The 18,053-nt window shown below is 39.1% G+C and overlaps 1 protein-coding gene across 14 annotated transcripts in view; it reads left to right on the forward strand.

Moving 5' to 3' along the window:
* RALGAPB (Ral GTPase activating protein non-catalytic subunit beta) overlaps positions 1-18,053 on the forward strand; it is a 101,751-nt gene that overhangs the window by 82,558 nt on the left and 1,140 nt on the right. For 10 of the 14 annotated variants that reach the window (XM_022592422.3, XM_089896865.1, XM_089896867.1 and 7 more), the window contains 8 exons: positions 1,390-1,548; positions 3,164-3,329; positions 6,248-6,370; positions 7,626-7,762; positions 9,457-9,565; positions 10,341-10,419; positions 12,672-12,820; positions 13,670-17,760. In XM_022592422.3, the coding sequence (XP_022448130.2) occupies positions 1,390-1,548; positions 3,164-3,329; positions 6,248-6,370; positions 7,626-7,762; positions 9,457-9,565; positions 10,341-10,419; positions 12,672-12,820; positions 13,670-13,863 (1,116 nt within the window). In that variant the 3' untranslated portion in view covers positions 13,864-17,760. Of the gene's footprint in view, positions 1-1,389; positions 1,549-3,163; positions 3,330-6,247; positions 6,371-7,625; positions 7,763-9,456; positions 9,566-10,340; positions 10,420-12,671; positions 12,821-13,669; positions 17,761-18,053 lie in introns of those variants that run through there. The other 4 variants (XM_089896866.1, XM_089896869.1, XM_089896874.1 and 1 more) reach the window with 4 other exon arrangements.

Raw genomic sequence — 18,053 nt, forward strand, 5'->3', positions numbered from 1 at the left:
CTATTTGTAGTCTTACTTATTTCATAGTGTGAATACTCTTCTGTTTGACTGCAAAAATAGTAATGTTTTTGATGATAGGATGTTGCCCCAACCCTTGTTAGGAATGTTATATAATGGACTAGAAGACCAGGCTCACGATCCTTGCTATTGTAGAAGAGAGTAATCCTTGCCATCTCTGGGGGATGCTTTCCTGAAAAATATCATGGATGGCCCAACCTGCTGGGCAAGATCAGGATCTCAAAGAAGATAAAGGATGGGGGGAAACAAAACAAAAAATGCCTTAAAAAATTAATAGACTATTTTTTAAAGCAGTTTTAGGTTTGCAGAACAATTGAGTAGAAAGTAGAGAGACTTCCCATATAACCTCTCTTCCTCCACACACATAGTTTCTCATATTGTAACATCTTGTTGCATTGTTGTGACACATCTGTAACAAGTGATGAACGAGTATGGGATGGATTATTAACTGAAGTCCATAGTTTACCTGAGTTCACTCTGTGTTGTACAATTCTGTGGGTTTTGACAAATGCGTATAATAACATGTGTCCATCATTATAGCATTATACAAAATAGTTTCACTGCCCTAAAAATCCAGTGTAGTCTTCTTAGTCATACTTCCTCCTCCTTCCCCCACCCAACCCCTGATTTTTTACTCTCTACAGTTTTGCCTTTTCCAGAATGTCATATAGTTGGAATATATAGTATGTAGCCTCTTCAGATTGGCTTCTTTCACTTAGCGATTTGCATTTAAGTTTCCTCCATGTCTTTTTGTGACTTGATAGCACATTTCTTTTTATTACTGAATAATATTCCATTGTGTGGATGTATCACAGTCTACTTATCCATTCACCTACAGAAAGACACCTTGGTTGCTTGCAAGTTTTGGCCATTATGAATAAAGCTGCTTGTAAACATTTGTGTGCAGGTTTTTGTGTAGACATGTTTTTAATTCATATGGGAAAATACCAAGTTATGTAATTGCTTCACTGTATGGTAAAGACTATGTTTAGCTTTGCAAGAAACTGCCAAATTGCCTGCGTGCATGGCTGTACCATTTTGCGTTAAGACCGGCAATGAATAAGAATAAAATACATATAAAATTTTTTGCTAGAAAGCTTGATATTTTATAGAGAAAACAGGATTTTAAATTGTATACATATTAAGATTTCAACTATCTTTCAGCAGAAAAAGGCAAATAAGAGAACTGGAAGGAAGAACACAAGCATGTTAAATAGTTTTTGTAGTTTAGGATTATGGTTGTGCTTATTGCTGCCACTTTACAATTTTCTTTTTTTTACTTAATGTTTATTAAACCGTGAGCAAGTATTGCTTTTATAATTAGAATGATGAAGAGAGATAATAATTTCTCCTTTCTTCCTTTGGCGATAGGAACCTGCAAATAGTCGTCTACCTCCTCACCTTATTGCACTTGACTCCATGATACCTGGATTTTTTGATGACATTGGGTATCTGGATCTCTTGCCATGTCGTCCCTTCGACACAGTTTTTATTTTCTATATGAAGCCAGGTCAGAAAACAAACCAGGAGGTAAGATTTCTGGATTTTGGGGGTAAATTTTTATGCTGTAAATTTTATAAACCCTTGAGGTAATTGTTACACCGGTTGAGTTTCCTTAGCTTTCTAGGGACTGAGTGTGACTAGAAAACAATAAGATTCTCTGAGGCCTCCTTTAGAATGGCTGAGACCTGCCTTCCCTAGTCACAGGGAAGATTTAGATTAATTTCCAGCTGCCAACCAGTGGCCTGCAAGTTGAATTTGACTTACTTATTGCATCTTGACTAAATTTTCAAGTTGTTTATTTAAAAGTTTCACTTCTGAAAAAAAATTTTAATTGGAAGAAAACGAGAACTGGCAGTCAAATCAGTTTCCTGGCACTTAGAAAAATATGAAGGGATATGGGTGAACTAAACAGGTACACTTCTAAGGAGATGATGTGTTTAAGAGTTGATATGTTTAAGAGATAATGGCCTGGCAACGATGCCCAGTGGATTGAGAAGTATTCGACGTAACACACCACATATTTTGACTTCATTAGGCCTCCAGATGGTCTTGCCATAGATTAACATTGTATCAACTACATCAGTGATCTGTGGACTGGCTGCATCAAAAGTTACTTGGGAGAGCTTTTAAAAGTGGTAATTCCAGGATCTTACCTCTGCTGATCTGATAAAGAAGTTCTGGAGTAGGCTAAGAGAATCTTATGTTTTAAGAGATTCCCCAGGTGATGTTGATACACTACCCCTCTCCCCATCTCATTTTTAATTTGTAGAGGATTTCTCCTTTTTTCTTCCTCTAGCATTAGGTTTTCAACAGAAGCACTGTTGCTATTTTGGGCCGGATAATTCCTTGTTATGGGAGCTGTTCTATAGAATAGGACATATAGCAGCATCTTTGGCCTCTACTCACTAGGTCCCAGCAGTGCCCCACCAGTTGTGATATCAAAAATGTCTCCAGACATTGCCAAATGTCCCCTGGAGAGCAAAGTCACCCCCATGAGAACCACTGTTTTAGAACAAGGGACTTTTCTTTCTGAGGCCCAGGAATTAAGTTTGGTACTTGGTGAAGAGGAGAGACCCTTCTGGTCACTTCATTTTTTTCTGGAATGGTTACATTATCTTCTTTGGACTAAGAGAAGGATGTTTTCCCACTCATTAATGATTGAATTTGTAATAGGTTTATACTTTTTATAGCATTTGTCAAGATTTGTAAGTAAATAATCACATACCTATGTAATGTTTTTCACTAATCAGACTCTGTGAAGGCAGGGACTTAGTGTTTTTTGTTTACTTTTAGTAAACACGTCTAGCTCAATAATTATTTTGCTAGGGAGGGAGCTAAAGGATTTTCTTGTATTTCTTACCTCACCTAATCTTCACAGCCATCATTATTACTCACTTTATAGATGAAGAAACTGAAGCAGTGGGGTTAAGAAACTTGCCCAAGGCCCAGCCAGGATTTGAACCCAAATCTATCTAACTTGGAAGCATGCATTTTTAACTACAGTGATATATATAGTCCCCAGTTTATTCTAAGCTTGGGCTTGATTTATCAGACACTTCAAAGTGAATCGATTTTTATGAAGCTTATTTTGATACGCCCTTTTGTTTCCTTCATTATATCTGATGATTGGTATATATTTCAGATTTTAAAGAATGTGGAGTCTTCCAGAAATGTTCAGCCACATTTCCTAGAATTTTTGCTCTCCCTTGGCTGGGCGGTAGATGTGGGCAGACACCCTGGCTGGACTGGGCATGTTTCCACCAGTTGGTCTATTAACAGTTGCGATGATGGTGAAGGACCTGAACAAGGTAAAACACATACGTTCATTTGGTTTTTCTTGTTTTGTTACTCTTGGCTTTTCGCCCATTACTATTAGTTTGTAGTCTTATTAAAAAAAAACAAGCAGAGGGCTTCCCTGTGGCGCAGTGGTTGAGGGTCCGCCTGCCGGTGCAGGGGACACGGGTTCGTGCCCCAGTCCGGGAAGATCCCACATGCCACGGAGCGGCTGGGCCTGTGAGCCATGGCCACTGAGCCTGTGTGTCCGGAGCCTGTGCTCCACAACGGGAGAGGCCACAGCAGTGAGAGGCCTGCGTAGCGCAAAAAAAAAAAAAAAAAAAAAAAAACAAGCAGAGGTATAGAATGGAAAAGTCTCTTTCCTCTAATCCTCACAGGAGGTCACTTAATAATTGTATGGTCTTCCAGACATTTTCTGTTAATATGGGGACTACTTATGTATATGTATATATAAATGAATGTATATGTTATATACATATATAATGACAGAGTTAATTAATATAAAATTAATGGCATAATTATCACAAGGTTAATAAGTTCCTTTTTTTGTAGTGTGAGTGAACAAATTCCATTTTCTATAACAATATTATAATAAATTTAGATTATAGCAAACAGTACAATTTCCTAACAAGTGTATTTTGTCTAATAAATATAGTTTTCTATTAACAGATGTGTTTTTTAGACTTTGTGGCTGTCATTTAAGTTACATTTTTGGGATATTATGTAAAAATCTTTGTAGTAAACAGCTGACTGTCTCTGAGAGATTCATGCCCATCTCTGCAAATCCTCCTGAGGAACTGTAATCAGGATAACAAGTACCAGAGCAAGTATAAGTTTAAACTTAAGGCCTTTGCACCACCTGGCTAGTGCTTTTTGTTCTGGGAGCTCTTGAAATCACTGGAAAGTTAATAATACCTCTCAAGTGGGTAATGCCTGTGTCCAGTGCTTTGAATTAGCAGAGTTTTTCAGTCAACGAGATTATACTCTCTCAAGGTTTCCCATTGAATATCATTGCGACTTGTAATTTTTTCTACTTTCAACCAAGGTTGAATCAAAGTATTTGAGGATATGCTCTAATTTTAATTGCCACATAACCTTTAATATGTGCTTGAGTGTATTTATAGACTAAGTTCTCATAAGTAGAATTGATAAAGGATTTGCACATTTTTTAGTTTGATAAATGTATAAATGTATCAGTTGGATGCTTAAGGTTGCAGGTAACAGAAAACCCAACCCAAATTGGCTTAGAGTTTGAAGGTCATTTATTGCCTCATATAACTGAAAATTCCAGAGATTAGTGTACATTTTTTGTTGCCATTTGATCAGCAGTCCTGTTCTATTTCTCTGCAGTTTTTCTTTAGCTCTGTTTTCCATGTGTTGGCTTTGTCCCAGCCTGGCTTTCCTCATAGTGCAAATAAGGCAGTTCTAGGCTTTACATTCACATACCACACTAGTCTGAAGAGGAGAGATTAGCTGAGTCTCAGAACCTCCCATCTCCCCAAATCCTGAGATACGCAGTGATTGGACCACCCTAAGCCTGTCGCTGTGGCAAGAGAGATGGAATGATCCTGATAGAAACAAACAAGTTAGAGGAGGGGAGGGTGGAGTGGATGTTGGGGCAGTAACCACAGTGTGTACTGCAGTAGACGCAAGTGCTTGCCCAGCATCTAAACCGGGAGTCAGCAACTACAGCCCATGCCTGTTTTTGTAAATAAAGTTTTTTTGGATCTCAGCCATGCTTCTTTATGTATTATCTGACTGCTTTCATGCTACAACGGCAGACTTAAGTAGTCGTGGCAGAGACCATATGGCATGCAAAGCCTTATTTACTATCTGATCCTTTGCAGAAAATGTTTGCTAACCTCTGGTCCAAACTTCTGTTTGCCACATCCTCACCAATTTAGGTGTCTTCCAGTCTGTTAGGTGAGGAATTTTCTATTTTTAATTATGATTGAGTTTCAGCATCTTCTCATATTTTTATTTCTTACCTGAGAACTACTTGCTTATTTCCTCTTCCCAGTTTTTTGTCAGGTTGTTGATGTTTTACGTATTACTGGCAGGGCATTGTGTCCATTTTAATTGAAAACTATACTAGCTCTCAGGACTGTTACTTTTGTTAATTCAATCTTGCTGGCTTAGAGCAGATACTATTACTAAACAGCCTGTACACTTTCATATTGTATCACTGATCACTGGGGAAAGTGGAACAGAAGCAAAGCTGAGGAGCAGTAGAGAGAGACCAGGGACAGGAAGTGCCTTGAAAGCAAGAGTACACACACGCAGACATCTGTCCCCCTTCCCTTCAGAGGGACTGTGGTAGTCTTCTCCCTTTTGATTACTGTTACCTCTTCCAAAAAGACTGTTGCCTAAATCCGCCTTATACAGATGAGCTAAAGGTCCTGCTAATCAGAAGTGGTCTGGTTTAGAGTAGTTTCAGAAAGTATGAAATTAGGATTTTATGATTTAAAGTTAGTGTATGTGCACCACAACTACTGAGCCTGCACTCTAGAGCCTGCACGCCACAACTGCTGAGCCTGTGTGCCACAACTACTGAAGCCCGTATGCCTAGAGCCCGTGCTCCACAACAAAGGGAAGCCACCACAATGAGAAGCCCATGCACTGCAATGAAGAGTAGCCCCCGCTCGCTGCAACTAGAGGAAGCCCGCACACAGCAACGAAGACCCAATGCAGCCAAAAATGAATAAATAAAATAAATTTTTTAAAAATACAGCTTCTAATTTAAAAAATAAAGTTAGTGTAAAGACATTTAATGAACATTTATGGTTTATTCTTCTTATACATTAATTGGCTCATGTTGAAAACGTACCTTCTATTTATTATCACTTTATTAACCAGTTAAAATTTCAGGAAGCAGGATGATATTGGTTTTCCCCACTTTTTAGAGCAGTAATGTAGTGTTTCTCATTCCTAGATGAAGTGATTTCCTCTGAAGATGCTGGGGCTAGCATTTTCAACGGACAGAGGAAGGTGCTGTATTATGCTGATGCCCTTACAGAAATAGCTTTTGTGGTTCCTTCTTCTGTGGAGTCCTTAAGTAAGAGCATTCTTTGTATGGAACTATTTTTGTACTCACTGGTTTGTGCAGTAGTATTGCATTGGGGGAGATTCTGAAGTCATCTAAGACATTCTTCAGCTTCAAAGGCGTGATAGCTTTTAGATTATGCAGAGGTACAGGATGTTATCCCCTCTTAACTAAAGGAAAGGAGTTAAAAACAAGAAGACTGGCCCTCTAATAATAATTTTTAAATAAAGGAGATCCACTTTGGCACATTTTTTAACTTTTTTTAATCTGATTAATACATAGAAGCCCTATTTTCCAGTTTATTCATTTCTTTCTCTAATTATGAGTAAGCTCTCACCTGCTTCCCTGTTTCCATGTGAGAGCCTTTATATGGAACCCCAGAGAACCCTGCAATTGGAAGGCCCTCATGATGGCATCTGGCTGATCTTCTAACACTGAGGAGGAGAAACTTCAGCCTAGAAAGGTGGTGATTAAGCCTGTTCTTCTCAAGGATCAGGAGTGATCATTACTTCTCAGTCTGAATTCTTAGTCTTATTTTGCCTAGAACCTTTACTTCTTGCAAATTAAACTCATTTCTTTGTGCCTGACCAAGCAGTAGGTGGAAAACTTCAGCTTCTTCATTGAGACCATCCATAGGATAGGACGCTGCACATCACACTTTGATGATCTCATCTCTAGGCTAATGACTTTTTGTGTACCCTAGCCTACCTAGGCAGCCTCCTCACCTTTGTATTTGGACCCTTAATTTTGCACTCTAGGCCCCTCTCTGTCTCTTACTCTGGGGCCAGTTGTGTCCGTGGCAGGAGGGGCCTTCCATGTTCTAGGTCAGTGTCTTAGCAGCTGTTTGCCTTCATGTCAAGGCTGTGATCTACCACCTGAATTCCAGAAGCCAGGCCCCATCTGTCCTCTATGAACTGAGTCCCTGCCTGGCGTCTCTGGCCCAGCCTGTTTGCACCAACTCAGTAGAGCCAGAGCCAGCAAATTATGGCACACAGGCAAAATTCAGAACACTAAGAATGGTATTTACATTTTTAAAGGGTTGTAAGTAAACTACAAAGAAGAATATGCAGTAGAGACCTGTATAGCCAGCAAAGCCTGAAATATTTATTACCTGATCCTTTGCAGAAAAACTTTGCCAACCCTTGCTCTAGAAGCAATGCTTTGCTTAAGTGACTTAGGTTGGACTGTTAGCATAACTAGTTTAATAAACACGCTTGCTCTAAGGAAGTAGTAGGTATTATAATTATTTTTTTTCTTTACGCTATAGCTGATTCATTGGAAAGTAACATCTCAGACCAAGATAGTGATTCAAATATGGATCTTATGCCAGGAATTCTGAAACAGCCATCCCTGACACTTGAGCTTTTCCCTAATCACACAGACAATCTTAATTCCTCACAGAGGGTAAGTCACTTTGTTGATAAACCTCCAAAAATTTGTAGTGAAGTGGAAGTAATTATAGAATCACACCTGAAAAGCTTTTAACTTTAACCCAGAGAGTAATTATAGCAGTACTGATTCATTAGTATCTTAATTTTTTTAATCAAATTCTTATGCTTTTCTTTTTTTCAGCTTGCAACAAATATTTAATTCTAATTCAGCCTTTGTTGTTTTCCTTGATTTAGCCATTTCAGTTCCGTGCTTGGTTCTTTCATCCATTCCGTCTCAAGCCTAAGTTTTTATTTGGTCCCTAAAATATCCACTAAAGGTACAACAGTTACTATACATTTCATAGCATTAATCATGCAAAATTCAACTTAAGTCTGACAACATACAAATGACAGCATTTTGAAGAATCGCCCAGTGTTTGAATAAATGCACTGAGTGAGGCAACACAGCAGCTACTACAAGAAAACAGCATTTTACTTTTATCCTTTTTTCTTACCTTATCAGATGTTATGTCTTATCTGTGTTCTCCCCTCATGTTATGTCTTAATCCTTACTGGAAAGTGACTGAGTAAGTGATAACAAGACTACAGGATCAGTTTACAGGTGTAAGAAAATTGATTTAGAACAAATAGTAAAAAAGACAAAAGAAGTGTAGTGTAAACTTTCCTGAAGCCCTTCTTCCATTTTAAAGGGGTTTAATTTGGCTCTTTCTACACTTAAAATGATTTTTAACATAAGTATTCGCTTAAAAGAATATGGGAGAGGTTCACCTTTAAAATTGATTTAGGAAAAGAAGTTAACTTGTATAAAACTCTCTGAAGTAGACTGATTTTGAAAATCATGAGTTGCTACCTTTAAAAAGGTTTTACAGAATACAGTTTGGAGAAGAACAAGTCAGGTAATGCAGAATTTTAGTCAGATCTAATGGTCAGGGATTGCTACTCATTTTCTGAATGCCAACGTGGTTACGATTAGAAGGGAGCTTCCTCAACCTGAAACAGAACTCTGCTAGAAACCTGCAGCTAACATTATACTTACACATTATTCTGAAAGCTTTCCCCCCAAATGGAGGCAAGGATGTTTGCTCTCACTACTTCTATTCACAAGATAGTAGAGGTTTTATGCAGGGAAATAAGAAAAAGAAATAAAACGCATAAAGCTTGGTTATTTCTTAAAATCCAAAGAATGACAACTCTTAAAGCACCATGTTTTCATTTACCACATACTTTGCAGACTACTAACAAACTTAAGGAAAGAAAAATCATATCAGTAGATACAGGAAAAGCTGTTGACAAGAATTCAACACTGAAAGGATCTCCAGGCAAATCTGATGTTGCTATGATGGAAAAATCGTCCTGCTTTCTGACCATAGAGATAGACTCAGATCCTTTTTAAGCACTCATTAAGGCATTGCATCAAATTTTATTTTTATAACTATAATTGTTTACTGTTCCTTATCTTTTTTTCATTTGAAGTTTCTAGACCTTCATTTCCTTGTTCTAGTTTGAGACTTGATAAACAGAGGAACCAAAGAAGGGCTTTTTTTGCAAATGTATTTTATACTTTTTTCCAGAAGTGACTTCCCATGATGTGATCCTTATTTCACTGGGTAGCTTGATGAATGTATGGTTGTAGTTTTATTAAGCCAGTGTTTTTTATTTGTTTGTTTCTTTTTCTTCCCCTCTTCTGCTTTTCTCTGCCTCATATAGCTCAGTCCCAGTTCCAGAATGAAGAAGCTGCCTCAGGGGCGCCCTGTGCCTCCCCTTGGACCTGAGACAAGAGTTTCTGTAGTCTGGGTGGAACGCTATGATGATATAGGTACTGTGTAAGGACTTTGTCCATTAATAAGATTATAATAGGATGACGATGACTTGTTAAATGTCTAAAGGGAGTGGCAGCATAGGCCCTATATGGTGGCCAAGAGCTGGGACTGGAGTTCAGCAAGCCTGGATTTCATTAAGCCTTAGGCCACTCATGTGTTAAATGAGTGATCCAGCACTTATTTCATAGTTGTGAAGATTTGATGAGACTCATGGTTACAAAAAGCCTTTAGCTCTTCTTGGTATGACAGTTACTGGTTTGTGGCCACTTGGTCCCACTGCATGTAGCCCCCAGTTACCCTAGAACCTCTGGAAAGGAGAAGGGGGAACACCTCCCTCACCCTCTTTCCACAGACCCTACTGTCTTATTTTAGTGTAAAGATTAATGTGTCCTTAGGGATTGTGCTATGGATATGTTTCTCATGATTTTTATGTAAGCTGCATTAAGAACATTAGAAATGTGTATTTATCCTAGAATCTCATCCAGCTCAGAGTTTATAAGAAAGTGTGAAAGTTGCTTTCCAGAACATCTAAAGCTATTTCCAAGCCCTCCAAGACTATAGATTATGTTCTGTAAAAACTCTCTGCTTTAGATGAACTTATCTAAAATACGTCTTAAGGGAGAATTTTTTTTTTAATTTGTGAAGAATAGTTAGGATTATATATTTTAGGATAGCGCAGTCCATATATATGTTGCCCGCTATGTGAAGAGATTAGGAAAATAGGTTTCCTAGGAGGGAGATATTAATTGTAATGCTATGATTTTCTTCCAGAAAACTTTCCCCTCTCAGACCTGATGACAGAAATCAGTACTGGTGTGGAGACTACTGCAAATAGTAGCACTTCTCTGAGGTACGTTCTATACTTGCTTGAAGTTTGTCAGCATTGTGTTTAAGCATAGAGAAACCTATTTTTTACAGTATGTTGATTGCAGTTTCATTAAGAGATAAGGACTTTAATGAAACAAAAGGGATGAAGGCAGTAAGAAGTAAACATAATTAGGGGAAAAGAATCAAAGAGAGAAGTTTGTAGATTAATGCACAAGGTGATCAAATTAGCAAGGATTTTTAAATGGCATAATTAATTGCTGTTTAAATTTATCTGAGGCAAAAAAAGACAGAGAAGTGGAGGCAATTAAGTATTAATGAAGGCTGATAATAGAGTAGCAATATTAGATAGAAATAATGGAATTAATTTGGTCAAAACATTCTGGATAGATAGCAGTTAAAATGTCCTCATCACATAGGAGCTATTTAATGGAAAAATATTTCTAAGTAAAACATAACACTAACTTTATTATAATATTAAGATTTTTATTTTAGCTTCTCATGCACAAAAAGGATAAAAACAGAATAATATGATTCTAAGAATAATAAGAACATATCTGTGCAGGCTTTATTGTTTCGAAGCGTTTTGCTTGCTTGTCTTTGGTTTAAACAAATAATTTATATCAAGCTAAACTTGATATTTTAACTTTGAGTAAGTTCCTTCTGTTTCCATGATCTGGTTTGTATTGCACGTAAGATGAATTTAGATTACTGTTGTAGAAACGAAGTCAGTAAAGGTGGTTTATTTTAACATTATCATATTAAATTTCTAGAATAGGGCAAGTCATTCTTAAAACTTCCATGTTTGTTTTGGGGTTTTTTTGGCCTCACTGCGTGGCACGCAGGATCTTATTGACAGTTCCCCGACCAGGGATCGGAACCCATGCTCCCTGCAGTGGAAGCACAGAGTCTTAACCACTGGACTGCCAGGGAAGTCCCCATGTTTTTTATGCTAAAGTATTTTAAAGCAAATTACAGATTTTCTGACATTCTAAATATGCACCTCTGAAGATTAAGAACACTTTTCAAATAGATAAAGATAACATTATTACAGTAATAAAGTTAGTAGCAATTCCTTAATTTCATCTAGTAGCCAGCTCACATTCAAATGTCTCCATTTTCCCTAAAATAGTCTTTATAGCTGGTTTGTTTAAACCAGCATCCATTTCATCCATCTGGTGTTAATTCTTTCAGTCTCTCAATACAGAACAGTCCTGTTTTTTCTTTTTTTTGTCCATGACACTGACTTGCTGAAGAGACCAGGATAGATTTCATGAGGGGTACTTTTCTAGAACTAGTTTGCAAGAGAACTTTTAAGTGTCTTGTACTGTTTGTTGTTGTTTTAATCTTTTTAGGTCAAAAGTTCTAATATGATTGGACTGTAAAATTTGTGTTTTACTAGTAGTTTAGCAAAGTTTAGAATTTGTCTTGGGGACAGAATTAGTATAGAATTGATTTTTATTAAATGTCTTAAAAAATTGACTCACTGTCCCTTTGGCCAAAATCACTTTAGAAAGAAAGCTCATTGTGTTGCAAAACAAAAGCAAACCAAAACCCTGGCATATAGCATCGAAGAGTAACATGGGTACCTCTAGAGGCATTGGCATAGCCCTGACACATGATGTGTAATTCAGTCTTCTAAAAGTACGGTTGCTGACCTTGGCAGCTGTGTTACCTGTTCAGAGGCTTTGAGGGCTTTGACTGTGCTAAGATTCAGCCATTTATCACCTCTGCTCAGGAGGACAGTTGCAACTGACCCAGACTAAGGTCCTCCCGACCTCTTTCCCCAGCCCCTAAAAAAAAATCATATCAGGGATTCCCATAGTGAGCCTAAACTGTATTTCCACTTCTGCTCTGAGGTGCCAGCATTGACTGTGGTGGAATTCCCTGCCCTCTGGCCAGCCCCACTCTTGTTCCCTACAGGAAGGAGGAACTAAGTAAAAGTAAAAAAATGACTGGCTGCTATTGATGGTTCCCCACCATCCATTTTTCTGGCCTTTCCTTCCACCCCGTGTCCCCAGTGATTTTCTAAGCACAATTTTTAGCCCCTTTTTTGGTCAGCTTCAAAAGGCCAACCCCATTGATGGGTAATTAGGGTCAGGTGTTGGTGTGGGGAGCTTCACCGTGGGCTCCCAGAAAGAAGATTCTGAGCAGACTGATCACTTGTCTCTTCTCAAATACTGCCTGGCAGTAAGTCCCCTTGATATTCTTATATTATACATGGGGGACTTCAGCTCTTGAATATCTGGGGTAAAAAGAGTTTTTTCTTTTCTTAAGATCTACTGCTCTTGAAAAAGAAGTTCCTGTCATCTTCATCCACCCTTTAAACACTGGATTATTCCGGATTAAAATTCAAGGAGCCACTGGGAAATTTAACATGGTCATCCCTCTTGTGGATGGGATGATTGTCAGTAGGCGAGCACTCGGTAAGCTTCATATGTGGCTGAAGGATTGAATTTTCTTTTCAGTTCTTTTTTTTAAAATAAATTTATTTATTTGTTTATTTATTTTTGGCTGTGTTGGGTCTTCGTTGCTGTGCGTGGGCTTTCTCTAGTTGCAGCAAGCAGGGGCCACTCTTCATTGCGGTGAGTGGGCTTCTCACTGTGGTGGCTTCTCTTGTTGCGGAGCACAGGCTATAGGCTCGTGGGCTTCAGTAGTTGTGGCACACGGCCTCAGTAGTTGTGGCTCACGGGCTCTAGAGCACAGTCTCAGTAGTTGTGGTGCACCGGCTTAGTTGCTCCGTGGCATGTGGGATCTTCCCGGACCAGGGATCAAACTCGTGTCCCCTGCATTGGCAGGTGGATTCTTAACCACTGCGCCACCAGGGAAGTCCCATTGAGTTTTCTATTTTTTTTTTTTTATTTAACATTTTCATGAACCAAAAAGAAGTATAAATAAGGAAATGATGATATTACTTAGTAGGTCCCACATGTGGAAAATCCTGTGGCTCTTGTTAAAAGGAAGCATGTTTGGTTCTGTTTTGAAGTGTGCTTAATCTGCTAAGTAGGAGCACAGCTATAATTCACAAACTTCCAGTACTGGAAGACGAGCATAGTTGTTTACACTCCAGGGCAGGAAATGGGTTGTCAGGCTAGATTTCGATTTTGTTTTTCCATGTCATTGTGTGCTTCTTCTGACAGTTTTGTCTTAGTAGAGCTCTGTCTCTCTGGGGACAGGGAGTTTTGCAAATGGAATGAAGTGGTTTGAGTTTGCAGAGAATAGTTCACTTGAGTACTGATGGCTCACCTAGCTGACTAAAACCCTCTGTTTTCAAGGTTTTCTGGTGAGGCAGACTGTAATTAACATTTGTAGAAGAAAGAGACTGGAAAGTGACTCCTACAGTCCACCACATGTCCGCCGGAAACAGAAGATCACCGACATTGTCAACAAGTACCGGAACAAGCAGTTGGAGCCAGAGTTTTATACTTCACTTTTTCAGGAGGTTGGACTCAAGAACTGTAGTTCTTAGACCACTGTCTGTCTAGGACTATTGAACTCTAGTTTGGAGCTATAATATCAAAGCAAAACAATTCGATAGGTGATCACTGTAACAATAAAACAAATCACTCCCCAAGAGCTTACTGTTTAACCACCAGAATAGAAGAGACACATTATAAACCCATCTGAGAGAAGACTTTTCGGCTTTTTAGTGAAATGGGCTCCCAGACACAATCATATTCCTGCTGGTAATGATGATATACGTTTTAGCCATAAACTTTCTTTTAAAAGTGACAATTTTAGTTAAATATAAGCCTTTTGAGGAGAAAGGCTTTTATGCATCTCAGTTAAACATGTGCATTGGTAGTTTCAAATTTGCAAATTAGAAGTTGAAGATAGTTTTATACCTCACTTTTTAGGAGGTTGTGTTCAAAAGTAAAATCTGTCTCAGAATCTTCCAGGACATTTAAAGACTTGTGTTGATAGCATGGAGGAGAAGGAAGGAAACCTCAACTTTCTGCTCACTCGCAGGTCCATTTGTCATCCAGCTCTCATCCAAATGTCAAACTGACGGAAAAGAACTTAAGTGTTTTTTGCTCAGATAAGAAGTCTGAGATTAAAATATTTCATAGTTTTTCTCCACACTTCAGAAAGTTACTCTCATCACTGCAAAGGTCTGTCTGAAGGCCTCAGTTTCTGGGCAGCCCAGGAACAGATCTAAAATGGAAGCATGGCCCAGTCCTTTAATGAGGATACAAATGGAGTTTGTGGAGTTAAGTTAGAAGACAGCTGTGATGCCTCCACTCTCTCCATTATTGTCTAGCTCCGTGACATTATGACAGGTTAACCATTTGTAATTCCTTGGTAATTTCTTGGTTAAATATTAAGAAACATAAATTCACAGCAAAGGTTAAACATTATTTGGTTTCATCCACTGTCTCATTTCAGGACCAAGCAGGAAACTGCAGTAGTTTATGAAGGATTCTAATTTGGGGTTCAGGAAATAGCCTCTCAACGCTACTAATTCAGATCTCTCCCAGAGAGCTACTAGATTTCATCATAATTGACAAACATTAGTGACCACCTCCTTGGGTGGCTGCTTTTAGAAATGGCTGTTGTCATATTTTCTGGACTTTGCCGGCTGAAGGCACAACAAATCCCTGCCCGGGTTTTTGAAATACTTCTGTTACCTCGCTGCTACTTTTCTGCCAGGGATAAATGTTTTGAGGTGGCCAGACCCAGAACATCCTTACAAGGATTCCTGTTACAGTGCTAGAGTATACACTGCTCATTTCTCCTATTCTTATGTACTTTCTTCTTTATTAAGATTATTTTATGTTAAGAAAATAAGTGACATTTAAAAGTCCAAAGAGGAGTGATCACAGTTGTATAAGGGGTGATTTCCCACTTGAACTCTGATGTCAGTAGATTCTGTAGGTCAGGCCTACAACGGTCTGTTGGTTTGATGTTTTGGTAGTTTAATTAGAGGGTGGGGAATAGTATAGGACCTAATTCCCTGTGCAGATATTTCTATTCCAGAAGTACATGTTGATATCTATGAGCAAGAAACGGCATAGCAGCTCTTGGTTTTACGTTTGCCGTACCTTTTTCTTCGTGTTTGTTTTAAGCTCAGGTAAAGGTAACCTCCTCCTTCTATGACTCCAGTTTCCATTCAGGGTATAATATTATTCAGTAATTGATTTTCTTTTTAATCTGGGCAATAAATTGATGTTTCCAGATGGTAGCATGGGGGAGGGGGTTGTATGATTAGCACGTTCTACCCTAAAAATGTTTCAGTAGCTCAGCAGGTGTAAAGTGAGGTTTAACAACTTTCATGGAAATTCCAGATTGACATTTCATGGGAAAAAATGAGCACTTGTTCTGATGGATGTGGACAAAGAAGGCTATAAATTAACGTGCAACTTATAACATTCCAGAGGTTAAAAATAACTGATGCAGGTGTACCTCTTCAGTGTGACTCTTCAGATAACACTTTTACCTTTGGCATAGTTCTGCTGTCAGCAAAATGTACGGTGGTGTGTGTGTTGGGGTGGCCTTCCTGATGCTTCAGTTTGCTCTAATTTCTGACAACTCTTTGTAATTCTAATGGCTTTGATAAGTCAGTAAACAACCATGTTGAATGTATGTATGATCTGGAAGACTTTGTGGTCTCCCAGGGAAGGAGGGATGGATTTAGGACTGTGCTGCTCCCAGAGACGTGAAACCCCAGTGTGCACAGCACAGACAGAGTATGGGGCACACATACCTCGTCTGGTGCCGACTCCTTCTGCTCAGACTCACATCTACCCAAAAAGGGAGTGTGGTGGGGACCCTTGGACCTTTCACTAGTGTGGGTTTGAGTTCATGGTCACTAAATCCTCTCAACTGCCTTTGTAAAAGTCACTTTGAGTACAGTGATGCCAGAGGAGCATATTTAGTCTCTAATAATAATCTTTTGTAGTCCACTTGATAAATTTGCTAACACGGGTTCAGAACCTTTGGGGGGAAGCCAGGACCACTTCGGTCTTTGGCTTAAACAGTTTAGTTGCTGCATGTGACAGGTGCACCAGGGTGTGGATGAGAGTGGCATTTGTTGACAAGGAACGCATTACCCAGGGGACAGAGGCAGGTAGCCCCTCGTAGTCCCTTCTCACATTTGGGGGGTAGGGGCTCTCTCCCCCTCTCTGATTGGGAGCATTGAGGACAGAGGAGGGCTTTTGCCTTTTCCTGTTCAGCCGGCTCTCTTTTGTCAGTGCTTCCTCCTAAGACCCCCTCCTGTCCTTTGGCCCTTTGACCTGGATAGTTACATGGTGGTTTGACCGCCTCCCGTCCTGGCAATATATACACAACATGCATGCATGCTGTCCTCCATTTCCAGGTCTTCAGGTCCCCTGAGGCCGCCCATTCTCCTCTGGACTCATTTATAAAAATAAAATACCTACATCTTTGGCCAGTGATGTCAGTTCCCTACAGGTTTTGTGTGTGAGGGCTTCATGAATGGTTACTTCCTGCACACACTGAGGAAGCATTTGTCAGACTCTGCAGAGTGATTTTTAGAGAAGCAGTGTCTTCAAGAGTATTTATTTATATTGGAAGGTGGAATTTTACCCAAAGAAAGTGGGAGTCAGCCTTGCTCAAAGACATGTAGATGGTAAAAATGTATCGGAGGTAATTTGACACTCCTGCTGGTAGTTCTCCATTCAGCATTTTTAAACCCCTTCAGGTTATATCTTCCTAAAAAGAATTGATTTATATGTTTACATGAAATGGTAAGTTGCGTTAGGTGGTCTGTTTTAGGGATTTCCATGACAGCCTCTTTTCCCGAGATGGAGAGATTGGAGGTAATCCACCCGTTCAATGTGGAATCAAACTGTGGGTTCTCAGTAGCTAAAGAAGCCATGTACTGTATAGTGTTTTTCTCGGAGTATCCACTCATGTTTTTCAGATGCTTTTCTTTTTTTAATGGTGAGGGAAAGGTATAATTTGGGATTCCACAGTGCCTTGCATACAGTAGGCGCCCAATAAATATTTGTTGAAGCAAACCAAGTTTCCCAAGTCCTTGTCTCTTGCAGTGACCAAGAACATCTTTCTCCTCTGAAGGGCTTGGCAGTTGTGGCTAAAAAATAAGCAGTATCATTATTTGCTTGAAATCATATACACAATTTGTATGAATTTTGGTATGTTGCCAAGACATGATCTTTTTCTTATTGTATTTTCTGTAAATATTTCTGGCACTGAACTGTAAAGTAAAGGCGAAATGTAAATATGAAGGTGTCCTGTGTACCCTCGCCTCCTGTGTTTCCTCTTCGTCAGTTAGGGAAGAAGGCCCAGAGGCTTGTTTGTATTTATGCAGCCCCTTTGTCCAGAAGAAACCCATGGAATATTGAATGTAATACATTTAGTCAATTAAATTTTAAGGAGATTCTTATCTAAAAATGTCATGTGTGCTTTTGGTTTGATTCTGGCATGGGTGTTCATAATTTAGATCAGTAGGTTTTCACCCTGGTTTTGTAGAGTGTCATGAAATACTCAAAATTTGATAAATTTAAAAAGAAAATTATTTGGCCTTCTATGCTGGAAGGAGCTTGTGTAACTAAAGCACTGCCAACAGAGGCCCACCTTACAGAGGCTAGCAGTTGCTGAGCGGCTGGCTGGCTCTCTGTGTCCTGGGAACACAGAAATGCCCGCTGAGCTCCCTGCCTGCAGAAGATCTGAGCTCTG

The sequence above is a fragment of the Delphinapterus leucas genome, chromosome 15 (genome assembly GCF_059928025.1).
Source record: "Delphinapterus leucas isolate spDelLeu-1000000601 "Yukka" chromosome 15, BTC_Dleu_Yukka2, whole genome shotgun sequence".
NCBI lineage: Eukaryota > Metazoa > Chordata > Mammalia > Artiodactyla > Monodontidae > Delphinapterus > Delphinapterus leucas.